Source organism: Oryza sativa, chromosome 2 (genome assembly GCF_034140825.1).
Source record: "Oryza sativa Japonica Group chromosome 2, ASM3414082v1".
Lineage (NCBI taxonomy): Eukaryota > Viridiplantae > Streptophyta > Magnoliopsida > Poales > Poaceae > Oryza > Oryza sativa.
The window spans coordinates 26370666-26396188 of NC_089036.1; the positions used below are offsets into that span (position 1 = coordinate 26370666).

At 45.8% G+C, this 25523-nt stretch overlaps 3 protein-coding genes and 1 long non-coding RNA gene across 4 annotated transcripts; 3 read left to right on the top strand and 1 right to left on the bottom strand.

Moving 5' to 3' along the window:
- The first annotated feature begins 647 nt into the window (after window positions 1-647).
- LOC107279942 (plasmodesmata-located protein 8) lies at window positions 648-2740 on the top strand. Its single transcript, XM_026022741.2, has 3 exons — window positions 648-1478; window positions 2074-2175; window positions 2260-2740. The coding sequence occupies exons 1-3, from the start codon at window positions 731-733 to the stop codon at window positions 2262-2264; spliced, it is 855 nt and encodes a 284-aa protein (XP_025878526.1). The 5' UTR covers window positions 648-730; the 3' UTR covers window positions 2265-2740.
- Window positions 2741-3002: 262 nt separating this feature from the next.
- On the top strand, window positions 3003-4642 carry LOC136355485 (uncharacterized). The gene is made up of 2 exons (XR_010739760.1): window positions 3003-3324; window positions 3971-4642. It is a non-coding gene; the product is annotated as an uncharacterized lncRNA (long non-coding RNA).
- A 1487-nt stretch (window positions 4643-6129) lies between these two features.
- On the bottom strand, window positions 6130-10730 carry LOC4330133 (asparaginyl endopeptidase Rep2-like). The gene is made up of 9 exons (XM_015770075.2): window positions 10440-10730; window positions 8994-9158; window positions 8627-8783; window positions 8461-8546; window positions 8191-8390; window positions 7597-7645; window positions 7316-7522; window positions 6640-6846; window positions 6130-6494 (listed from the first exon to the last, which is right to left on the bottom strand). The coding sequence occupies exons 1-9, from the start codon at window positions 10674-10676 to the stop codon at window positions 6312-6314; spliced, it is 1491 nt and encodes a 496-aa protein (XP_015625561.1). The 5' UTR covers window positions 10677-10730; the 3' UTR covers window positions 6130-6311.
- Window positions 10731-11185: 455 nt separating this feature from the next.
- On the top strand, window positions 11186-15572 carry LOC4330134 (hsp70-Hsp90 organizing protein). The gene is made up of 7 exons (XM_015770074.3): window positions 11186-12192; window positions 13597-13885; window positions 14050-14135; window positions 14453-14676; window positions 14860-14926; window positions 15016-15075; window positions 15181-15572. The coding sequence occupies exons 1-7, from the start codon at window positions 11296-11298 to the stop codon at window positions 15292-15294; spliced, it is 1737 nt and encodes a 578-aa protein (XP_015625560.1). The 5' UTR covers window positions 11186-11295; the 3' UTR covers window positions 15295-15572.
- Window positions 15573-25523: the final 9951 nt, after the last annotated feature.

Below are 25523 nucleotides of genomic sequence, written 5' to 3' on the forward strand. Positions count from 1 at the left end.
TCACCCCTAACGTTTCTTTATTCGGTTGTATGCGACTCCTATCTGGAACTCGATTTTTTCACTGACACACATGATTCGACTCCCACAGTGTATTTGGTTTGGCCTTTTCATGCTAGGTTAGATATAATCCTCACGTTGGATGTGCTCTTAGACGCATCTGGCTAGGAGGTTCCCCTGAAAACATCAAACAGGAAAAACTATGGAAGCAGGGGAATTCTGAGAGAGAAAACGACAGACAACTGCTCTTGTGCAGTACTCCCTTCTGCTATTGCGAGCTGAAGAATCCCGTAGTTCTCTCTTCTTGTAAGGGTACATCATGACAGAAGAGAATGGTGCATAGTTGCTTGAAGGGGACAGGGTCATTGTCCAATGTCCACACCAGGATTGTTCAGATTCTGCGAACAAAGGTCACACGTAATCCCAATCCCGTCTTGGGCCAGCATACATAGGCCTCACGGAGCCCGCATTACCGTTCCGGCCCAACACGTATAGGCCGCACGGAGGTCGAGCTCCCGTTCCGGCCCAGTACGTACGGTGGCGCGTGGCTTTTGGTCGCCACGGTGTACAGGAATCTCTGGTGCGAGCAACGCCGCACCAACCGTCCGCGTCGTCCGAGATAAGTAGCTTCTAGACACGAGAGGGCGCGATCAAACCAAGCCAAACTAATTCTCGTATCTGCATGAGCTACACTGGTCAGTGGTCGCTGCACGCTCCCTGATCAGCTACGCCCATGCATCTACTCAGCGGCTGCGTCGTCGCCACGGCCGTCGTGCTCGTCCTCATCAGCCTCGGCGCCGCGCCACCGGCGGCCGTCGACGCGGCGACGGCCACGTTCATCTACGCGGGCTGCTCGCCGTCCAAGTACGAGCCCAACACCGCATTCCAGAGCAACCTCAACTCGCTCCTCTCCTCCATCGCCTCCACCGCGTCCTCGGGCGCCGCCTACAACAGCTTCACCGCCGGCGGTGGCGCCGGGCCGGACCCGGCGGCCGGCACGGCCGCGTACGGGCTGTACCAGTGCCGCGGCGACCTGAGCCCCGGCGACTGCGTGGCGTGCGTGCGGCAGACGGTGGCGCGGCTGGGCGCCGTGTGCGCCAACGCGTACGCCGCGTCGCTGCAGGTGGACGGCTGCTACGTGCGGTACGACGCCGCGGACTTCATCGGCCGCGCCGACACCACCACGGCGTACCGCAAGTGCAGCTCCAGCACGAGCCGCGACGGCGCGTTCCTGAGCAGCCGCGACGGCGTCCTCGGGGAGCTGCAGGCGGCGGCCGGGTACAAGCTGAGCACCTCCGGCACGGTGCAGGGGGTGGCGCAGTGCCTCGGCGACGTCCCGGCGAACGACTGCACCGCCTGCCTGGCCGAGGCAGTGGGGCAGCTCAAGGGCGCGTGCGGCACGGCGCTCGCCGCCGACGTCTACCTGGCGCAGTGCTACGTCAGATACTGGGCAAATGGTTACTACTTCCGCCCTAATTCAGGTATGCGACATTGTAATTAACCAACCAAGCATGTCACGTACTACTAATCGCGTGCACGTTCTAACTATTCATTTCTTCCTATAAGTTGGAATAATAGTTAACCTTTCTTATTATAATTTATATCGAACATTTTTTTTAGTATTTGGAGAAGTTTGAAGTGCACGAATAATTCGAATATTTAGTATTTCAAAAAGCAGGGGCGATCCAAATCTTAAAAGAGAACCTGTGTGTAAGGGCCCTACCTAATGGGCAAAATGGTAGTAGTTGGCTAGATAGTGATCACTAGTGAGTGAGGTGAGGTCTCTATGGAAGTGAGAATAAGATTCCAAACTGGTAAACTTCCAAAGCTGATAAAGAGGACACGAAGAATATATTCACCGGCATAAACTTTTCGACCCTTTTGGATCGATGTTAATTAAGTATTTAACACTCAAGACTTGATGAGGCGTTCTAGCTCATTTAGTCGTCTAGCTTAGCGCTTTTTAGCCGCTATGGAGAAAAGCTAGCGCGCGTTTGCTCCCCGTGCGTGCGTGCGGATCGCTTTGCATATATATGGTTGTTAATTAGTCATCATCTCCCTTTGGCTTGGTGACAGATAACTCTGGAGACGATGTTGGGAGGACTGTGGCGATAATAATCGGTATCTTGGCTGGACTGGCACTCCTCGTGGTGTTTATTTCTTTCCTCAGGAAAGCATGTAAGTTCTCTGAATTATGTCCACAGAGAGATACACTTTAATATAGCCAAGTAGCTAACCAATTTTCCAATGCACTATACGCAGGTTAGCAGCTGTCGGCGTAGCCAGCTTGGGTTGAGGACGTGAACAACAGGCGATCGAACTCCATTCACGGCATCGCATTCATTTTGTTAGTTATAGCAGAGATTCACTGATGCTCTACTTGCCTGAGATGCACTGTCTTGTTTCAGTCGGTCTGCAGTCTGCAAAGAAAAAGAGGTTGATCTGCGTGTAACGTACCATTTGTTTGGGTTGCACTGAAGATTGGAGTATTGAACTGCAACGGCAGTTCTCTCCTCACTGCCGAGTTCAGCTACAACTTACTCCATCCGTCCCAAAATAAGTGCAGTTTTAGCACTGTTCATGTCCAACGTTTGACCGTTCGTCTTATTTGAAAAAAGATTATAATTAGTATTTTTATTGTTATTAGATGATAAAACATGAATAGTACTTTATGTGTGACTAATTTTTTTAATATTTTTTATAAATTTTTTAAATAAGACTGATGGTCAAAACGCTGAGCACACATATCTGACTGCATTTATTTTGGGACAGGGTAGCACTTTCGTACCTACACAATTCACATCTTGCTTGCTGCGCTGGAGATTGAAACAATACACGTAACGTACGGCCGCGTTGCCAGCCCACTACAAATCACCATGGCCCCGTGCCCTGGCCCACATAAATCCTGTTCTCGACCAACTAGAATGGGCCTCAGGTAAGTCGCAATTCGTTCCCAGCCCACTACAAATGGCCCAACGCAATCCTAACCATGCAGGGAATAAGTCCACTTTAACTCCCTTAACAGTGACCCGAATTTAATCCATGACTCTCAACCGTAAAACCAGATAGGAAGTCTATCCGGTTAAAGTGCACTTTCTATCTAGTTTTACAGTTGAGAGTCATGTATTAGATTTAGGTCATTTTTAAGGGAGTCAAAGTAGACTTGTTCCAACCATGCAGTCCCCCGAGACGGGAGAAAGGAGCAGCCGGACTCGGTCCACTAAAAGAAGGGTTAACTGGATCGAGCGCATCTCAAGCAAGCAGAGCGCCTCCTCTTGCCGTCCTTCGTCCAGGAGGACTTCAGCTGCCGCAGCAGCAGTGGCGCAGGTAGGGAGGTGCCAAAGGGTGCCAACACCCTCCTATCTAAACACTATCACCATTACACCCCTATGTTTTTACTCTATATTAAGTTAGCTAAGATAAGTATTTATCTAGTTTATTTTGTATAGTTTGAAAGTATTATCAGTTTAGTTAGTTAGCAAGTCTAAAAATATTAGCAAAAAACATGATATACAAAATTAGTTTGTGATTTATCATCTTTTTCAAAGTAAAATAAATGATACTTATTTGTAAGATTATTTAATAGTTTACATTAAAAGAATTTAGCAAAAAAGACTAGTTTCAAACTTTCAATGATATTATTAAAGAGCTAAAATTCAAGTTTTTCTTAAAGAGCTACGTATTGCTTATTATTGACGGTGACTATTTAACCTACTTTACTATGTAAAAACTCTCTTTATATAAAAGCTGGGCCATCTGGCCTTCTATCAAAAAAAAAAAGTTCCAGAAATCATTCTCGTTGAATCGTAGTATAGCTCAAATATGAATAGAGGTAGAAATTAATGACCAGAATTTACTTTCCCAATTAGCTAGTAAGAGCATCTATGATAAAATCCATCAGCATGATATAACATGAATGGAGGGGAAATGTGACATTAAATTTTATGAAGGATAAAAAAGTGATATCATGCAGATCTAGCCAATGGCTAGGCAGATGAAGACAAACAGGAGCATTGCCGTTTGCTATACAGGAGGAATGAGTACAACCAATAAACTCATCCCAAAGCCACCTGTTTCAACCTTGTGAGCCAATGAGCTGATCAGCTGAACATGGGAAAATGAGGGAAGAGAAGTACCTGATTCAGCAAGAAGACCCCATGGGAACAGAAAAAAGGTATAGGCCAGGAAGACACGAATGAATGGGCTGCTTGTGTGCAATGAAACAATCTCACTGAAGGAGAAACAATTGTGTCGGTTTGTGTCCAATAAATCAAGATGAAGATTGGCGAATCCAGCTGTTGTGCTGCAACAATTAGTTTCATAGAAAAAGGGGAGGCTAAAATGCCTGCTAAAATGCTGCATCGAACCGAAGCCACCAGATGAGTTGGACATGATTACATGAGCCCTTTTACAGATGGAAACCGCGCTAACAGGGGAAAGGGATTTGATGGATCTTTGTATCTGGACCAGGAAGAAACGTTTTCGTGGGTATGGATGAACAACTTGTTAGTGCCATTGCTACCAGGTATACATGTATCCTGTAGGATAGTAGTTGGACGTGGGTGTAGCCGCGTAGGCGAACAGATTGATTCGTTGTGTTGTTGCTTGTTTGTGGGAGCTCAGCATGCAAGAAGATCCTTTAATAGCTGCCCTTCCAGTTCTTTTCCTCTTATATTCCTTGAGAAGTGGAAGAGGCTGTTGGTTTCGCAGAGGGAGAGACCGTAGGATGGTGGAACCATGGAAGATGAACCAAATGACAGTTTTTGATCGAGCCATCAAGGAGGAGGCGAATCGATGAGGGGAAGAGGACTCGACAACGCACGATGGAGGAAGGAGGAAGAGGAAAGGTTCACTGGCTGGCCCAGGTGGGAAAATTGGGCTGGGCTCAGCGAGCAAGAGAAAAGGTCTCGAGGAAGCAATCTGCACCGTTAAGAACGTGAATCCAACGGATGGAATTAAGTGGTGATGTGGCTTAACCTCAAAGCAGGAAATTGCTAATAACTATACTAAGTGGGGATGATTTGTATAGGTATATAGGATTCGGTCTAATGGTTTATCTTTACTCCACACCCTCTAATCTCAAATCTTGGCTTCGCCCCTGCGCAGCAGCCTCGTCGTTGTTGACATTTCCGCCTTGCTGCCCACAAGTGCGCCCGAGGTTGACCTAAAGACGCACTGTCTGAAGAAGTTAGCACCCCCTCTGTCCCTTGTGTGCCTCTAGTGCTCCCGATCTGGGACGCCATGGCCCCAATCCAGCCATTGTGCCGCTGCCAGCCCTTAGATTGGGCTTCGGAAAGCACCATTTCGACGCCCATAGCCAGGTGAAGGACTTCATCGCCATCATCCTCCTCAAACTCACTCTCTCACCACCCTGAAATGGTTCAGCTTGTCTTCGAGTGGTACATGTTTCTCGTGCTTGCGCCCAACGACGAGGTGATGAGGTGATAGGGAGAGAGAAAGGGGAAGGAAGAAGAGGATAGAGGAAGAAGACGAGAGTAATTTGATAAAAAAAATCTAGAAATTTCAGCGAAAGGGTAAATAACGATACATCTCGAAGGCATGTTAAGTTGTAATGGCATACTTCCAATTTCTTAAATAATAATGATATTTTTTCAAACTTGTAAATTTATAATGGTCTGGATTTAATTAACCCTTAAAAGAATCCATTTGCCCTACATGGGTTAAATCCATTTTCAACCCAAAAACACCAAACCAAATCCAACCCACGCCAATCCAAATATCCAATCCATTTGAGGCAGCAATCTATTTTCATCCAACCAAAGGCAATCGGAACTAGAAACCAGTCTATTTAACCCATTCTAACCCAGTCCATTAGCAGGCCTATATGAAAACCGGAACTAGAAACCAGTCCATTTAACCCATTCTAACCTAGTCCATTAGCAGGCCTATATAAAAACGCTCAGAGGTCTTCTTGCTACCTTCACAAGGTGATGTGTTAGATAACTTAGGTTTAAAACCTCACCCCTCTTCTATTCATTTGATATTAACGAGTTGCGACGCCGCAGCAAAGTTGTGCTCAGGCGAACTTCATTCAGTTCGAAACACAAGTTCTACCTTGCTATCTCGATCTCAGCATTCTCAGCTATCAAATACACGATCAATTCCCGGGCATGTAAAAGCACACGATTCATTCATATACTCGTATATACAGGGCATCTATATTGCACACATAGAGGTACAGTAGCATACAGCGGTACATCCTTGGACGGTTATTTGCAGTCCTGAAGGTATTGTTTTGAGGAAGTACGAGTACAAGGCATAAGTTTTGAGGCTATATCACGTGTTGCGGCAGATCAAGCACTGTACCCCTGCACCAGCGAGCTCCATCTACCCGAGTTGTGACTGCTGCAAGTAGCGATGCTTGCTTCCTTCATTGAAGCGCCAGAGATACCGTTGTTGCAAATATTAGCAAACGCCCTCATGTGCTTCATACCGTACTGAGTGAGCGGTCCGCAATGCGACTCAAAGATCCGTACCTGAAGAAACTCATATTAAAGTCAGACAAACAGAAACAATGGAAACTAGGAGATTTCAGGACAATATGGAACTATTGGAGCGCAGTGGAGTAATAGCAGATGTCAGTTCTCAGTAAGCCGAGTATAAAGAAGTTTCCAACTTTACCATTCTCTTCAAACAATCCCAATCATCAACGAGTGGCTGACCAGAAGGTCTAACAGCTTGAAGCACAGAAGGCCCATTTCCAAATCCAAAGAGAAGTTTTCCGACAAGATCAACACTGCTGTCAAGAAGCTTCCTATGCATAACAGTGTCACTGATCTCCCTCAGAGCTTTCAGCTTCTCTTCGGACTTGTCATGTAACAGCTCATACTGAAACCAAACAAAGAAATAAAATTAGCAACCATAGGATGGAAGCACATGACTGAAACAAATGCTTGCCCATTCACAGATTCTGCATTTAAGTTTGGTTCGCTAATAGTCTAGTGCAATTGTTCTCCAAATGGCAACAGGAGATACTTTTATAAAAAAAAATCTCTCTAAGATAATACTCCAATGAAAAGAAACTTGCGAGCAGCAGACAGCAGCACAGTTTACTAGAAACAAAGATATTTAGCTGATGTACACTACCAAGTAATTTCAACACGTCATAATGAACTTCAGTTTAGAAAAATCTCTGTAGGCTGGAATAATTTGTGACATCAAAACAAATGCAAGTGCACTCCAACCATATGGTTGTATAGAAAGGGGATTAGATAATAGCTAGTACTGGTAAGTATTTTTGGAAGGAACATAACAAACAACAAACTAAAAGTCTGCAAAAGAATAGACTAGGAAATACCCTTCTCCAGAGGAAAAGAAGATCTGCATCTCTTTGGTTGACTGCAGCCTTTGGGCCTTCCCATGATAGCTTGTTCTTAACTTCGGCATTTGCAGGGTCGAAACCTTGGTATAGGTAAAGCTTGTCATCCTTGAATGTCCTGTCCCCGTACTCCATAACATGAGAGCCAGCACCGTAGCTGTTCATGTCAGAGGTACGCTTCTTAACCTGTCAACAATGCTGTGACTACCTGGGAGTTTAACAATGAAAATTGGAAAGGTACAGAGCAAATCAAGACTTACCACTTCGTACTGCTTCTTAATTGATTCCTCCTTCAGATTGTGAGTCTCACTGCCAATTAACATCGAGATAAATTTTACATATTATAGAGTAAATACTTTGCAAACTGCATAGAAATAAGGAACATTAAAGCTGATATGTATGGAAATTTCCAATGCACATAAATACACACTTAACACAAGATATGCACATGTTCAATGCATAGAAATACACACTTAATATCCTGTCCCATACATTTAAGCTGGTCCCATGCATATAAATACACACTTAATACTCCAATTATCATTTAAAAATGATGTACAATGATGAACATGCTTTGGAAAAGAATTTGGACCTTGTGTCCCGTGCACGAGGAAGGAGTGCGTACAGGTCAGTCTCTCAACATAAAAGAAAAAAAAATAATCCTTCTATAGATGACCACATAACATCTGCATGATGCAATAAATTAAATAGTTTTTACCATTTATAGTATTATCTTCAGATTTGATTATTAAAACATTTGCCACCGAAAGTTCTACAAGAATGTACGAAAAAACCACAAACGGCATTGTGTGCAATATGTAATTCTTTACATTTCTAAAGATATGTGAAGCTACCTGTCTTCCATCCAAGAAACGCTGTATAGGTCACCTAAGCAGGTGATGTACTCGGAAGGAGGCGATGGTTCCATTCCTGGGCAGTACGTCCCCCAACTACTCTCTTCTGCATTAGACGCTGTTGTGACATAAATATTAAGGTCCTCTGGCATCAAACCTTCGAAAATACTGCCACTTTCACACGCTTCTACATATATAACCTGCACAAATATATTGCTTATTCCATCCAAGGAGGCTCTTCCACAAATAAGTAACCAAGAAAAATCTTACCATTTTAGCGTAAGTATTGGAGGCATGTTTTTCTTGTAACACCTTCATGAAGTCAGCAGCATAAAGATATGGCAGATTGGGCATACCTGAGAATTGGACATGTCAACATGCATGATGGACAAAATTTAACTCAAAGAGCAAAGCAGCATATGCAACTATCACATACCAAGAACTCCAGGACCCCCATGATCAGAGTAGAAGATAAATATGTGGTCATTTGGTTTGCTATCTATGACCTTCCTACTACCCCCAGTAACTGCAGTTTTATTGCCCAAGAGAACCGCGTAAAAGTTTTTTGCAGTGACTTCGTCTCCAGTGTAATCCTGGAATTATAGAGTGTGTTATCTTCATCAAACTTAGAGAAAAAGGTCAATATATATGTTATGCACTTGTGCCATGTACACGCAAATCTGAAGCCACCTGAAGCTAATAAAGAAGTGCAAAAGGGTAAATAATTGGACATAAGACCCTAACAGTCCTCTCTCCAGCCCGAGGAACGAATAACAGTGAGGCAGTACGGCATCGTGTAATACCTTCGGAACTCCTGCATAAACATCTTCACCCTGTGGATGATTGACAATAACCCCTGGTCTCGGGTTAAGTATATTATTGGCAATGTCGTCATACATAAACACGACAATGTTCTCCTCCTTTAGCCCTCCCTTCCGTAATATCTGGTATGCATGGCATACATCAGCCTGCAAAGTGCAAACACACCCAAAAAAAAAAAAACATCAAACCTCAAGCAAACAGTCCTTGGAGAAATAAACCATTTGTTGGTCTCAATTCCTTCTAAATTTGAAACGAAACAATATAAATACAAACTTGCTATGAGCCTGTCTCTTTCTGCTACATATATTTCAGTAAAAATTAATCACTGAAGTATTAGCCACTAAATATTTCAGCTGATATTTCTTTCGTATTAAATTGATCCCTCCATTTTAAACTCATCATATGTTGTGCCATTTTTTTTCTCAATCTGTCTTAAACATGGATATTACTAGAACTTAGAACCCAGAAAAAATTGAAAACTTCAAATTCGTTTGCTTATCCAGAATTATATTGCTGCTCACGCCATTTTCTTCCTTGAAATGAGTCTAGGCATCAGTCTGTTGAACTTCCTGACAAAAAGACTAAGTACAACTTGGATAGCGATGTGTGCAAATCATGCTGAGATTGAACTACTAGCACTCTGCAGTCCGCACACACTCACATGATCAAACGTACATAGATCAAGGCGCATCGTCAGGGGTTTGACACCATCGCAACCTTGGTAGCATGGACAATTTGGAAGGAGAGAAACAATAGAGTTTTCAATCAAACCAGCAGATCTTGGGTGGACATCGCTCGGGCCATGACAGGCGAAGCTGATCTTTGAAGGCTGGCTAGGGCAGCCATTCCTAGCGTAGTAATCCATGCGGATAGGGAGGGGTCGCCAAATGATTTTGGAGATTAGGCTTTAGTACTCTTGATCCTCTCCTGTATCCCATCCCCATCTTGTTTTGCTTTTGTTCCCGCCTTATACATAAACTTTATTTCTTCTTAATACAATGATGTGCTCCTTGCGCATTCCCAAAAAAAAGATCCTGGGGCTGCTTTCAGTAGTTCACTTCTCATCAAGCCCAAATCGTTAACTTATTGCTCAGTTAATTTCTTTTTTTTTGACGGAAAATTGCTCGGTTAATTTCAGTACTGAAGGCAAACCTTTTCGTTTTCAAAAGCTAAAAACCGAAAATTTTGGAGCATTGAAGTACTCATGGCACGACAAATTGAACATATAAATCTTTAAATTCATGAATACTAAAGATCTCGTTACGAATGATCTGAACGACTTTCAGAAACGGCTGCCCATAGCTACACAGCCTCACAGCAGTTCCACGCTGCATCATCATCCAAGCCCCCCAAATCGAGCTCCAGACGCGCACGAACTAAGCGACGGCGAAGCCGACGACACTGGAGTACTGGACCCGTGCGCTTACCTGGTGCCTGTAGTTACCGTAGCCGGAGGAGCCCGCGACGAGCACCGCCCACCTCGTCCCGACGCCGTCCTTCTCCTCCTCCTCGGTGCCCTCGCTGCCGCGCGGCACGGTGGCCACCTCCTCCTCCACCACCTCCCCCGGCATCCGAATCACCGGCTCCCACGTCCGCTTGGCTCCGGCCCCCGCCGCGGCCGCCGACAGCGCCAAGAGCAACGCGAAGCACCACCGCGCCGCCATATCCCTCCCCTCTTCTCCGCGCGCGACAATACCACGCCTACGACTCTACGGGACACCGAGGTGGTTGAAGGGAAGCACCGAAGTAGGCGCCGCGCCATGCCGCCATGCAAGGAGGGTAGCCTGCGGCGCGGACGCGTGGGGCGTGAGGTGGACAGGTGGCGCCGCCGCCGCTTCGTCGTCTTCTGCAGCCACGGCAACCGCCGCCCGCCGCCTCGGCGTGCGTGGCCCAGCCCAACTAAAACAAGTCAAGCCGCGAAGTTAACACGGGCCGGACCAACTGATGAGAAACCAGCCCAGCCCACATTGGAGACTGTACGGCGGACAAAGCGGAGAGTTACATCACGCTAAAGAGTTCGCTTCCATGAGGAGAAAGCGTAATAAGCGTTAATAGTACTAAGCGGAAGCTTCGAGAACCCTTGAGAGAGATCCGACGGCCCACGCCACGCCGCAACAATCATAGTGGTCGCCGATTTTATAAAACTTCATCTTCTCCGAGACCTTAATCCCCCATCTAACCCCAGACTTTTCCTCCCCTCCTCCCTCTCCTCCGGCCCCGCCGCCAGAGCCCTTCCAGAAGCTTCCGGAGCCCGCGCCGCCGATCTGATCGCCGCCGCGTGCCATGGCCGACGAGGCGAAGGCGAAGGGTAATGCGGCCTTCTCGGCCGGCCGCTACGAGGAGGCGGCGCGGCACTTCACTGACGCCATCGCGCTCGCCCCGGGGAACCACGTCCTCTACTCCAACCGCTCCGCCGCGCTCGCCTCGGTCCACCGCTACTCCGAGGCGCTCGCCGACGCCGAGAAGACCGTCGAGCTGAAGCCCGACTGGGCTAAGGGGTACTCCCGCCTCGGAGCCGCCCACCTCGGCCTCGGCGACGCCGCGAGCGCCGTCGCCGCCTACGAGAAGGGCCTCGCCCTCGACCCCACCAACGAGGGCCTTAAGGCCGGCCTCGCCGATGCCAAGAAGGCGGCCGCCGCCCCGCCGCGCCGCCCGCCGCCCAGCGGCGTTGACGGCATAGGCCAGATGTTCCAGGGGCCCGAGCTCTGGACCAAGATCGCCTCCGACCCGACCACGCGCGCATACCTCGAGCAGCCCGACTTCATGCAGATGCTGCGGGATGTGCAGAGGAACCCCAGCAGCCTCAACATGTACCTCTCCGATCCCCGGATGATGCAGGTGCTCGGCCTCATGCTTAACATCAAGATCCAGAGACCAGAGGCCTCTGAATCGTCGCAGCCCAGCTCGTCGCCGCCGTCGCAGCCGCAGGAGCAGCCCGAGGCGAAGGCGAGGGAGGTGGAGCCAGAGCCTGAGCCGGAGCCGATGGAGGTGACCGATGAGGAGAAGGAGCGGAAGGAGAGGAAATCGTCTGCTCAGAAGGAGAAGGAAGCGGGGAACGCAGCTTACAAGAAAAAGGACTTCGAGACCGCGATCCAGCATTACACAAAAGCCATGGAACTTGATGATGAGGACATTTCCTATCTTACCAACCGTGCAGCGGTCTACATTGAGATGGGAAAGGTGAGGTTTATGATACTTTAACATTCAATGCACTGCTTGCTGATTTATGATCTCTTTGAGTTAGTCCATTGCTAAAGATAAATTGCTTTGCTTTCTGTAGTATGGGCCTGTGGGGATTGATAGTTGTTCATTTGTTTGGACTTGCAAGAGATTAGGTGTTGACCCTTAAATGCATATTGGCTAGTTATTGTGAGGATTACCTGTTTATTGTTTTGCTTAACTGTTAGTTTTCTGAACTAGTGTAAGGATGGTCGGGTTCTATATATATAAGTGACTAGCAGTCATGACACCACATTAGGGCAGTTGATAAAGCCTACAACAGATGCCAAGTAAATTAAATATTTATGTTAACCAAGTGATGCAAACACATCAAATGTCCTGTTTAGTGTCAAAAGAAGATTGAATTTTGTATATTTATATTGCTTGTGCTTTTGTTAGTTGATTTATCTGCAGTTCTTACTGACTTGCAAGTTAACTACTTGAGGATCTTTCCACAACATCTAGTTAGATCTCTGAGGAGTAATTCCATAGGTGGTCTTACAATCACACAAAACACATGGGATTCAGAATTAATGGAAAGCTCAAGATTAAGAGAGAAGAAAGTCATAAACGCTACATACAAACCTGATTGATATGATCCCTATGCGAACTTTAGATAAAGCATTCAATCAGCCTTAAGCTGTAAATGCATTCGTTTTGGTCTATTTATTTAGATTTAGCGACTTTTGAAATTTATTTATGTTGATCCTAGTTCTACTGGTAGCTCTGTTATACTTCCTCCGTTTCATAATGTAAGTCATTCTAGCATTGCCCACATTCATATAGGTATTAATGAATCTAAATATATATGTGTCTAGATTCATTAACATTTATATGAATGTGAACAATGCTAGAAAGTCTTACATTATGAAACAGAGGGAGTACGTAGTAGTTGCAAGCTTATATACTTTTTTTTTTGTGATGCAAGTTAGTAGCAATCTGCGTTATGTCTACTATGACCATTGACCATATTACTGTACCTAACGATTTGAACATTATATCCTGGGGAACCACCGCTATTGTTTTGTCCCTCTCCTGAGAACCTCTTCACCAAAAGCTTGATTCAATCTACTTGTTAAAGGTGAACTTGAATAGTTCATCTGAAACCTGAATTTCGTCTTTGCTCAAAAAGAGCTTAATGGATTTCACCAATAAAAGTTCACGCAGATAGGAATTATTGTGCAAATTGTTCCATAGGTCATAATCGAAAATTTTGTTGCTAGATAGTCACCTTCAATGGTAGTTCCATGTTTTCTTTAATGAGTATGACATTATGCCTCTATGCAAGTTATGTAACATGCGGATTCTTGTAAACAACATGGTTGTTTTCTTCTAATTTGTTCTAATATCACTTGCAAACTCCAGTACGATGAATGCATTAAGGACTGTGATAAGGCTGTGGAGAGGGGAAGGGAACTTCGTGCTGATTTCAAGATGATCTCAAGGGCACTGACAAGAAAAGGAACAGCCCTAGCCAAACTTGCTAAGACCTCTAAGGACTATGACATTGCCATTGAGACTTTCCAGAAGGCTCTAACTGAGCATCGGAATCCAGACACTCTAAAAAAGCTAAATGAGGCTGAGAGGGCAAAGAAAGAGTTGGAGCAACAAGAGTACTATGATCCAAAGTTAGCAGATGAAGAGAGAGAGAAAGGTATGGGATCCAGTAGGGTATCATGCTGTCATCTCTAGTTCTCCCCCCTGCTTTATTTATGTCCTCACCTGTCCCTTGCAGAGATTTCCCTTGCTGCCATATTTTTTAGAGTTGCAATGTGCCATTTGTAGGTTGACTGGCTAGCTAATCCTTATGGTTTGTAGGTAATCAGCTTTTCAAGGAGCAAAAATATCCAGACGCGGTAAAGCATTACACTGAGGCTATCAGGAGAAATCCTAAGGACCCGAAGGTAATTTCTTTTGGCCCTATTGCTTGAACTTGCTTGTTCGAACTTTGGAAATATAAATAATGTACTCGGTTTCTTCATTTTCTTGTGTTTTGAAGTTTGACTTGGATCATTGTTTGTCATGTGTGTATGTGTGAGTTTCAACTATATATTACGCACCATCTAATCTATCTGTATGTATGCATAACAAAAACGTCTTTTGTGTATTACTGTTTTGGATTGCTCTATATCATCATTATCCTAAATTACTGTCATTTTTATTTATCACCTGTTTGCATGCATCCCTTAACATAACTGCTTGGGGTTTCAATTATCTACAGGTGTACAGCAATAGGGCTGCATGCTACACCAAGTTGGGAGCCATGCCTGAAGGTCTTAAAGATGCAGAGAAGTGCATTGAACTAGATCCCACCTTCTCCAAAGGGTATACAAGGAAAGGTGCAATTCAGTTTTTCATGAAAGAATATGACAAGGCAATGGAAACTTACCAGGCCGGTTTGAAGCATGATCCGAATAACCCGGAACTGCTGGACGGTGTGAAAAGGTACAGAAGCGTCATAGCACAAATCACTAGTGATAGTTATTCTTATGATTGTATCCTCTTTGCTCCTAATGAGTTAGGGCATCGCATGAATCCGTCTCACCTCCTTGTTTCCCCAATAGAATCCAAGCGCACTCACCTTTTTGTTTGCATAAACCAACTCTGAACTATTGCACATGTTTGCAGGTGTATCGAACAGATCAACAAGGCCAACAGGGGTGATTTGACTCAGGAAGAGATTCAGGAACGACAGGTAAGCCTGTTGCACTTTTCATGCCCCTTGTTGCTTTAAAAGTTAAATACTGTACAACTGTATTAACTGGTCCTTTTTTTTTTGTGTAGAACAAGGCTATGCAGGATCCAGAGATCCAGAATATTCTTACAGATCCCATCATGCGACAGGTAACACAGAATATTTGTTCTTAGCTGAAATTTAGATGTCAGTTCATAAAGTATCACAAATACCTGTCTGTCCATAATCTTAATGATATCGAAAATGTTTTGCAGGTACTGGTCGATTTGCAGGAGAACCCTAGGGCTTCTCAGGAGCATCTTAAGAACCCTGGAGTGATGCAGAAGATTCAGAAGCTTGTAAGCGCTGGAATAGTTCAAATGAGATAGTCGACCAAAGCAAGAAGCGCTGTTCGTGTCTATGTTCATTGCTCCTTACTTTTTTTCCATGCTCAGTCTTTGTGGACTTAAGATTTACACAGTTTGGGGCTAATCTTCATTCTCAATTGGATTATGTGAGTGCAGCGTGTCACTGGATTATTAGTGGTTATGGCATCCGTGCTACAGCTGCACGTGCAAACGTATGTCTCTATTTGTTAGTCCTAAACATTTTCCCTACCGAATGAAAATAGAGCCATAAGAGGTGCAGAAATAGTCGATTGCTTTTATTTACTGGGTCTAGTAAAGTGCATATATTCGAGCGTTCAATTTTTTATCGGTTTTGGTCATGGGTCTGGCCATTCCTTAATTTTTCAGGTTTCATTTGTGATTGCCGAACATGATCTGCGTTTTGAATCTCTAGCCACCACAATTCTAGACTTCTTGAAAGGATCTTGAGGACTATCCTCGTTATGTGCCAATCTTTGAGGAAGAAATTCAGTTTAAAGGCATTTCTTCATATTGGACTGCAGGTTTTTACTTCTAGGAGCACTAATAGGGTGCCCGTTGAAAAATCACAGAATGAAATGATATTGAATAATCATTGAGTGTACACTCAATCGGCTGTAACACCTAAATCCAAGAAATATTATTGACGAGTTCTCTAACCTCGTCATTGAGTGTCCCTAGACAAAGAAGACAACTTTGAGCTTAAGGTCTAAAGGTCTTCATGCAAAGCATTTTAGGCTGTTAACCCCTTAGTTCTTCAAATTTTGAAGACACAATATGCAACTAATACCATTATTGAATAAACAATATGGGCTTTCTAATATAGTTAAACGAAAAAAGAGAAACGTTTCAGTGCATTCTGAGACCAAGTATAGAAATATATGAACTCCATGACATAAAAAGGATACAGAAGATTTTCTGAACAACATGACCAGTGCCAATGGGCATGAATTAAGCATCAGCTCATTGTCCTACCCAGATCGGGGTGCGACATAGAGGAGTGGGACGAGCGACGAGGCCTTCCCCGACGATCTGAACGATTATGGACAACAGGATGACTAATTAGGGTTTAGGGGGGTGGGGGGGGGGGGGAGGGATGGAGTTTGTATCTTTTTAGATTGTGCGTTACGATGATGGAGATCGTGACCGGCGTAGGAGGCGGTGACGCATTGGCGGTGAATCAGCGGGGGTAGGAAGGTCCACGAGGGGGAGAGAGAAGGTGGATCTCATGCGACGGTGGTGGCGGTTGAGGGCGGAAGTGGCGGCGGTAGGGAGGAACAGCGATAAGAAGGAGATGGGCAACAGTGGCGGCAGCAGAGGCCAACACCAGCACTATGGGGGAGATCGATGCACGGGGCGATGGGTGATCCAGGCCGTTTTACTTTACATACAGTGAAATTGACACCGTGCTATGCCAATTCATTAAAAAGAACTGATGGATTGGATTGAAAATGGAAGATTAAACATCACGTATTTATAAAGATTACTGCCATCGAATCAGCAGTCGGATCAATTACTGCTGCTTTAAAAGTGGAATCCTTCTTTCATCCTCTCCTAGCCTCTCTAATCTATACTACTTAGAAAAACCATAGTGGTGGTCTTGATTTCTAACGTAGCAGACGTATCAGGTAGACACGTACAATCACAACCATCGGTTCGCCAGATTGAAAAAGACCGGTCACAGAATTTGAGAGTCGCTTTGCATGGAGATGTTAGCGATGTAGAAAAACAGATCCATTGCACAAGTTGAGAGTCGTTTTGCCTGTTTCTTGATTTTCGCTAGCGAGCAAGATACCGTTGAGAGCTCCTTGGGTATGGCTTCCAGTTAACAGGTTTGGCTTGGTCGCGAGAAATCACAATACGAGCATGTCCCAAATTCTTATGTTCCTTTAGGTTAGTTCTTGCATGGAAAGCATTAAGCATAGCTGCAAATTGAGTCAAATTGGAAAGCAAGACGCTAACACGTTTCTCTCGGTGAATGTCAGTTCATTTCGATCTCATGTCAAGCACCATATGCCTAACTGAAAATACAGCAACCCTCCTGTCTACATGAGCTAGCGCCCGTAGTACGTATGCTTTTCTTAGAATTCAAACAAATACTGATGAGCCATTGCTGTGAGATGTCAAACTGCGTGTACACTCCTCGCATGCTTGCGATGCTAGATTTGACTAAGATGTACTAAAGGACTGTTCTTTTCTGCTGCTAGGATGTCAGGATGAGTTATTCCTTCGTTTATTATGAACATATTTTTCAAACTTCGAAATAATGTGTGTGTCTTTTAAAAAATTGTATCTAAGTTTTCTTAAAATATCAAATAAATCAATCTTTTATATTAATCGCACGTCTTGTTTTTTCTACCACCATCCAATACCTCAGGCGAGCAGCACTTCCGTATTCCATATGGCGTTGGCACTTGGCACAACAATGCGGCCATAAACATGTAATTTGAGGGGATTTTGGGTCCTCTGAGGACACCCGCAATGGTTATTTATAGGCTCTCTACAAAAAATTTATGTCAACATATTTTTCTACTTGGAAAAGATTAAATGAAGAGAGAGAGCAAAGCTATCTACTAACCTGGAGATAGTCTATAGAGAAAAACGAGGCAATGGATTAGAGAGCTATAGATACCCATATAGACATACTATTGAAATGGTTTACTATTAATCTAGTCTATTGCTGAGATGTACATGTTTTTAGATAGCACCTTACTTTACCATTGCAGATGCTCTAACATTGTATAGTAAAGTCCTTTACCATTGCAGATGCTCTAACATTGTATAGTAAAGTCAGAGGAAAACAGTATTTATGACTTGAGGATGCAATAAATGAATGCGATAGACGTGTGTACAGCCTTGGTGTACAATTAAATGGCAAATTAGATATATTGTTGCTACAGTAAGCTAGGGGAAAAAGTAGCAACAGACTCAAATTACTGCGCTCCTCTATGTTGGTTGCTCTAAGCCGATAGAGATATGGACTAAAGTTACGAAAAGATGATCTCACTTTGCAATGCATAACCAATGGTACATGAAATGTAAGCTTCGGTTTCTCTTATTGTTCAGCTGTCCAAAAGTTATACTCCTTTCATCACAAATTAATCATCATATATATTTATGCACCAAGACCAAGGATAATTTAAATCGCATCAATTAAGATACCATGCACACATTTTTTCATAATGCTTGCATCGATAAAAACATTATACCAATTACACCCTAGCACGCACACATTCTCCTATACTGCATTAATTGTATTCCGATGAAATTCGTGTCCATGCAGTTATATGAGAGCAAGTTTAATAGTATAGCACACTACTAGCTCCAATTCATCTATAGTCAATTTAATAGCCAATTCATACAATAGTTGCTTACTATACTGTTAATATATGGTCTCACCTGTCATACACACATTGCATCTTGGAGTTCGTGCTGCAGCTAGCTATAGATCTGTAGCCCGCTGCTCTTCTCTCATCTTTTATCTCATTAAAATATGTTTACAGCTGGCTAATAGCCTGCTATTGTACCTGCGCTGATGATTAATTTGAGAAATTTTGGATTCTATTATATGATGATAAATTTGGAAAGGATGGAATATATGCTTGATGTATATGGAAATAGTATCATGGTGGGTCTTACCAAAGTGTATGATATGTTTATAATAAATATAGTAAGAGAGGGTATTAAGGTAGACCTCAAAATCCAATACTAGACATTAAGAGAGGGAGAGAGAGAGTAGCACTACCACGAGAGAGTGGAGATTGATAGATTTTTTTTTTTTGGTCTTAGGAGTGGTCTTTATACATATAGTTAGCTCAACCAAATGTTTTTTTTATAAGAACTACTCTCACTTTAGAGGCTTAAGACATCCTTATATCTGTATTGTGGCTACCCTAATGATGAACTCTGACAATAAGGCGATGGAGGATATGGTAGCACGGATTTATCCTTCAAGAATTGGGATTAAATTGATTATATGTGTAAATATCAGCTCTTTTCTTTTTCAAATGGCTAATCAAATGACTGGTGTTATATTAATGGGTTAATTGGATCTATGATATTGTAAATATGTCATATTAGAAAAATACCACTACTATTTGCGATATCGGCTACGTGCCACTGAAATTTGGGGAAATTGAAATCATGCCACTCCCATCAAGTTTTCTGTCAACCTCTGTCTAACCCCCATGAACAGCGTCAAATTCCTCCGTCTAACCCCATCGAAGAACATCGTCGCCTACACCAATCGGTGCTGGATCGATTGTCGTCGGTTCATGGAGGAGGAGGACCACGCGGAGACCAACCGGTGAGCTCTGGGAAGGTCCGACGTGGCGACACTCGGTCGGGTGGAGGGGCGGCACGACGGCGATGACCTAAAACTCTTTCACCACCGCCACCGCCATAGACGATTCCGGCGGCCCTTCTCGCCGAACCTGGGTGGAGCTCGAGCGAGGCAACACCACTACCCTCCCTCTTCCTCTCATGGCAGACCGGTGTAGATGACGCAATCGATGTGGTGGTGGATTGCCGCGGACTGGAGGAGGTCGACGGCAACGGCAACGGCTCCCGAGCCCTCCCGCCGCGGATGGGAGGTGGTGGAAGACAACTGTCACACCCTAATCTGGCACCGCCGTACAACGGCACCTGACAGGAGCGTGTCGTGGGAAAAACGGCGCGAACCGCTTCCTACGAAACCGCGATCTCAGTATCAGTCCCAGGACATAGCGCTGGTACCCACGGTGACAAATATGAATCATTGCAATCCTTAAAATAAATAGAGGACTTATTTACCGTAACTTAGGTTGCAGCTCAGAACAGCCCGAGATTGCAACCGACGACGCGGACGAGGAAACACCAACAACAGCGGCAGCAGCAGAACCAACGGACTAACACCCAACACCACAGGCGACGGCTGGGAACCAGGACGAAACCCTAATCTTCACTTTACTTCATCTTCAACTTCCGGGCGGAGGAACTATATATATTTATATAGAGCAAGGGTGAGTACTTTCGTACTCAGCAAGTCACGGGAATTTAGGTGTTTAATGCAAGCTTGGAAGAGAGGCAAGGTTATTTTTGCAAATCTTTTGTTTTGAAATCATTTTGAAATCACTAAGTGATTTATTTCTTTCTAAGTTTGGGCCGAAAAGAGACTTGCGTCTCGTTTCGACCTTAAGAGATGTTTTTTAACAGCTCATTTAGTAATGTACCGACCTCCCGGGTCAGATCATTACTTCTCGGCTCCCAGAGCCATTCCACTTGATTAATCGGCTCCCAGAGCCTTTTTCATTTTCTCGGACTCCCAGAGTCCAGCTGCCTAGTAGCACAACAATCCGCTTCTACTCGAGAAGCCTAGTCTATGATGCCGGTAGACATCCCGAATCACACAGATTCGTTTCTTGACCACTCAGGTCATCCATCTACCACATAGGCTGATTCTGGTAACGATTCCCACACCACAACAACTTTTCACAAAACACAGGCAAACAAATCTACGCTACAGGAAACACCTCACATCCGCCCATGACCGCGGGCACGGCTGTTCGAACAGTTAGTTAACCTCTGCAGAGGGGGTACACTTTACCCACACGACATTACTAACCCGGATCACCCAGCCCGTGAGATCAGCCACGTCGGGAGACCTTAAGGCTTTCATGACAAGGCATTTCGAAAGCCGACACAGGTTCACCATATGCCAACGAGAGGGGTCCCAGACCAACACCAGATTAGGTCCCAGACCATACTGTGCCAGGAAGCCCGAGGGTTCTCCCCGACACCACCCCGTTGAATCCACAAGTCTCTTGGCATCATGGCTCCCCCGATTAGCTAATTACTCAGCCAGGGGCGTCCCATTGCACCCGTGTGGTCGCACTTATTATATGCTCGGATGAATTTCCCACAGGAATCGGTCCTTATATGCGAATACAGGACAGTACCACATAGGCACAACCCCCGCATCGTGAGTTTTCACAATCTATTTTGTTTTCAAACACACCGACGCCACATGTCGGGTTTTCAAGACTTCTCAAACCCATTTCCCAAATTATCGACAAACAACGGTGTATGTGGAATAGTTAGTATACGCGCTCAGAGAACATGGATACCGAAGTACCACAAAGGTGGAACGACAAGGAATCAGGGTAGAACAACCTACAGGAATTAGTGCGACTACTGGGTAGGTCCGTCGGTTTGGCACGCAAACCGAGGCCAAGCAAGTTAAGTGTGTGATTCTACTAATGCAAGTTGCAAACAAAATAATAATGATTTTCCAATTATAGGATCAATTGGTCAAAGGGTGACTTGCCTCGCTCAAGGTCTTCACGGAGCTTCACGAATCTTCGAGAAAACCCGCGATCGACAAAAATCTGATAACCGCAACTATACGCAAACAATCGAAAACCTAAACAAAAGACCAAAAGAAAGATCCTATTTAGACTAATTAGTAGTGCCATTAGATAGATCTCAATTTTAGAGAATTACTGGAAGTGTAACGGAGTCAATCGGAGTTACGGATCGAGAGATATGAATTTGAAGTTTATTTGGAATTTCTGGAATAAGAGGAATGGTTTATGGAATTTATAGAAATAATATTCTCAAGAATATTATTGACAGTCACAGACGCGCGGGACCAAAGGAAATGATTTATGGAATTTTGGGAATAAGGAATTGATTTATGAAAAAGGGAAAAGGATTTATTAATCCTTTGGATAAGAAAAGGAAGGAGGGATGGGATTTAGACTTCCTTGGGCGGCTCGGGTACGGCCCAAGGGATAAGCACGGCGCGGCCGAGCCAATGGGCCGGGCGCGGGCGCGAGGAGGCGGCCCATGGCCGGGCAAGGCGCGGCCCAAGCGGGCGGGGCGTGCGGGAGGAGAGAGGGGGATGGGTCCGGGTGGACCGGATCCATCGTGCTGGGTCTCGGGACGGGCCCACGAGTCAGCGACTCGGCGCACGGGGGAAAGGTTCATGCGGCGCGGGGTGCTAGGGTTTTGCGGACGCGGCTCACGGCGCGGCGCGCGGGTGGACCAAGAGGTGGAGGGCCCATGTGCAGCCTAAGGGCTCTCCGTGGACCGCGCGCACAGAAGAAAGGGCGGTGGGGGCGGCTGACTAGGTGCTTGACCTGGTTGCGGCCGATGTGGCGCCGACGTGGCGCCTTCGTGGCAGCCATGCGGGCCGGCGAGAGGAGGAAGAAGGAGGCCGGCCGAGACGGACGGCGGACGGCGGCAGCTTCACCGGGAGCACAACCCGACGATTCGAGAGGGAGGGAGTACACCGGAACGACGATACAGAAGGAAGGGGGTTGATCCACTGGCTCGGATTCACCGGAAGGAGGCCGGCGACGACGAATCGCGGCGGCGCTTGCCGGCGGCGGCTAAAGAGGGAAACGACGACGATGCGACGAGAGCTCGATTCCTAGGGACTTGAGCATCTACGAGACCTCCAGAGTTCATTTCTAGAGTCGGATTGGGTGGAGCTACACCGAGGAAGGCCGGCGACGAGCAGCTACTACCGAGTTTGGGCGGCGACGGTGGCGAGCCTACGGCGAGCAGCTGCGGCGGTTGGGGCGGCGCCAGCTTGCTACTGGAAGGCTACTCGCACTACTGCCCAGAGCTAAGGAGAGGAGAGGGAGCGAGGAGGGAGAACGGGAGATGCACTACCGAGCCGAGACGGGCGCTGTGTCGAGCGGCCGACGACGCGGGAGCGAGCTCTCCGGCCTCGGGCCAGGGAAGGGGAAGGAGACAGTGCCTGGAGTCCCGCGTCAGCTCCTCGCGCGCACGCCGGCTTCACCAGCACGCGCGATGGAGGAGGGAGGCGAGGACGGCGGTAGCAAAGCGGCAAGGGCACGGTGGTGGCGAGGGAATGAACGAGAGGGAGATGGGGCGGCTCGGTTTAATAGATGGCAATGTCGGTTTAGGGAGGAAGAACCGACATTGGCGGTCAAGGAGGAGGAGCTGCGGTGAGCTGGTGCAGTCGCACGACCAGCGTCCGCGCTTTGGCCGCGAGCTGCTGGGACCATGGATGACATCGGCGGTGGTCGGGAAAAAGGGGAAAGGAAGAGGGAAATGAGGGCTTGACCCTTGCCGAAACGGGAAAAGGAGGAGGGAGAGGGGAGTGAGACAGGGGCTGCCTCTCTCGGCCTTGGAAGCTAGCGGCGTGGAGCGGCGGAGCGGCAGCGCGGCAGGGCACGACGCAGGCGGCGCCAGGGTTTGACGCAGCGGCGACCGGGGCGTTGGCCACGCGCGAACCCGCGCGGGAAGGGCGAAGGCGGTGGTAGCGGCGTCCTTGCTGGTCGGCCATGCGCGAGCGCGCGGGAAATGGTGATGCGGCCGGAATTTTGGGGCGGCGTCGGCGGGAAGCGACGCCGAGAGAGAGAGAGAGAGAAAGGAGACGGCGCTGTCTCTCGCTCCCGAACACGTGCGACGCACACGCGAGAGAGCTGGGCCGAGAGGAGGGGATGGGCCGGGAGATAGAGGAATCAGCCCATCGACAAGGGAGGCAAAATAGACTTTTGCTGAAAGATTTTGATTTGGAGAGATTTGGAGTTTGGGTTTTGAATCTAAATTTGATACTTTGTACACAAGGGTTCAAGGAGTCAAGGAAGGAAACAAAACGGGAGTTTGGATATTTTGGGATTCGGAAATGTATTTGGCGAGGATTCAAAGGAAGGGATTGACTTTCGGAATTAGATTTCGGAGACTTGAATTGGAAGAGGAAATTTGAGGCGGAGGATTTTGATTTCGATGAGAGGGAACAATGGGATTTGAAACCGAGATCCATGGCACGACTTAGACTCGCACTCAAAGGACAAAATTTTTCACAATTAGGATTTGCCGAATTAGTTTTTAACGTCTCACGAGAAGCGGAGCGTTACAACAACGGTGGTGGCTCCCGAGCCCTCCCGCCCGCCGCTCACCGCTCATCCTTGCTCGACTAATCACTTGCCGAAGAGAAGAGAAGAGAAGAGAAAAGAAGAAAAGTTGAGGGAGAGAGTTGATGGAGGTTGACAGTAAACTTGACGGCAGTGGCATGGGTCTGATTTTTCTAAATTCCTGTGGCACGTAACCAATATCGTGAATAGTAGCGATATTTTTCTAATATGGGAAATTTGCATTGGCATGGATCCAATTAACCCTATATTAATAGAAGAGGGTTTATACATAACCAAAAGTTAAAGAAAAGAAGAAAGAATTGTACTCGCTTGATTGCAAACATCCTTGCATGTCAATCCTCCTCGCTTCCCATGGCAACAACTCAATATGTTGTGCGGTGGGCAAACTCCAACAGCCCAGCTCCTGAATGCAGTTAACTATTTTGGTGGACTGTTGCTTGTTGTTCTCTGAAAATGTTTGCATTTATTTCTTTCCAAATTTCCCAAGCGATAAGCAAGAAAACTGATTTGAGAGCTTTGTGTTTTCTTGTTTCTGGGTTATTTGTTCTTTGTATCCACCAATCAACAAGTCTTTACTCGTATTCCACCTCAAGATGATGTGTGCTTGCAGTAGCCACATGAGCCCACCGAACCGAATTTACGCTGATACTGAGCATTCGAACAGTAAGTGGTCAATGGTTTTAAGGTTTCGGAAGCATAGTTAGCTGAAGTAGTTATTATGCCACCCCTTGAGTTGCAAACGGGTGTCCATACCCTATTTTGTAGTGCGAGCCGACTGAAGATCTTGCATTTGGCTAGGGGCCATGCCTCCCAAGACAGTTTTGTTTATGGTGAGATTTCATTCCGTTGAATTGGTGAACTTTGCACTATATATTTTCCATTAGTTATCCATTTCCAAACGATCAGATCCTCCACTCCTTTAGTCAAATATTTTTTTTTGGGTTGGGGGGGAGGAGGGCGGGGAATACTTTGGGCAGCAATATATCAGCTCATTTCGATCTGATGTGAAGCAAATTGTGTTGAACAAGAATAACTAAACCTACATCATTTGGCACTATGTACTGCTGGCACTGATAGTATGCTCTTGTCAGTTCCAAGACAATACTGATCAGTTGGGTGTCTGTTTATTTGCTCTACTTCCTCCTGTACAGATTCATGTTATTAGGATAATTTATGTTATTAGGATATATCGTATCCCATATTAAATTTATTTATCTTGAAACGAAAATAGAATGGCTCAGCCGGCAGCCTCACCTAGATTAGCAACGTACTCCTCCCTAAAGTCTAAAGAGTAGTTAACACCATGTGTTTAATCAATTACTCCATCCGATTTCAAATAACTGC

What these genes read in the sequence shown, in the direction of transcription:
- LOC4330133 (XM_015770075.2), bottom strand. Translation starts at nt 10,676, where the DNA reads ATGGCGGCGCGGTGGTGCTTCGCGTTGCTCTTGGCGCTGTCGGCGGCC. An exon ending in TTAAGAAGCAGTACGAAGTG is followed by an intron (nt 7,523 to 7,596) that starts GTAAGTCTTGAT and finishes CATTGTTGACAG; the next exon opens with GTTAAGAAGCGTACCTCTGA. An exon ending in GGGATTGTTTGAAGAGAATG is followed by an intron (nt 6,495 to 6,639) that starts GTAAAGTTGGAA and finishes GAGTTTCTTCAG; the next exon opens with GTACGGATCTTTGAGTCGCA.
- LOC4330134 (XM_015770074.3), top strand. Translation starts at nt 11,296, where the DNA reads ATGGCCGACGAGGCGAAGGCGAAGGGTAATGCGGCCTTCTCGGCCGGC. An exon ending in AGATGAAGAGAGAGAGAAAG is followed by an intron (nt 13,886 to 14,049) that starts GTATGGGATCCA and finishes TATGGTTTGTAG; the next exon opens with GTAATCAGCTTTTCAAGGAG. An exon ending in AAGAGATTCAGGAACGACAG is followed by an intron (nt 14,927 to 15,015) that starts GTAAGCCTGTTG and finishes TTTTTTGTGTAG; the next exon opens with AACAAGGCTATGCAGGATCC.
- LOC107279942 (XM_026022741.2), top strand. Translation starts at nt 731, where the DNA reads ATGCATCTACTCAGCGGCTGCGTCGTCGCCACGGCCGTCGTGCTCGTC. An exon ending in CTACTTCCGCCCTAATTCAG is followed by an intron (nt 1,479 to 2,073) that starts GTATGCGACATT and finishes GCTTGGTGACAG; the next exon opens with ATAACTCTGGAGACGATGTT.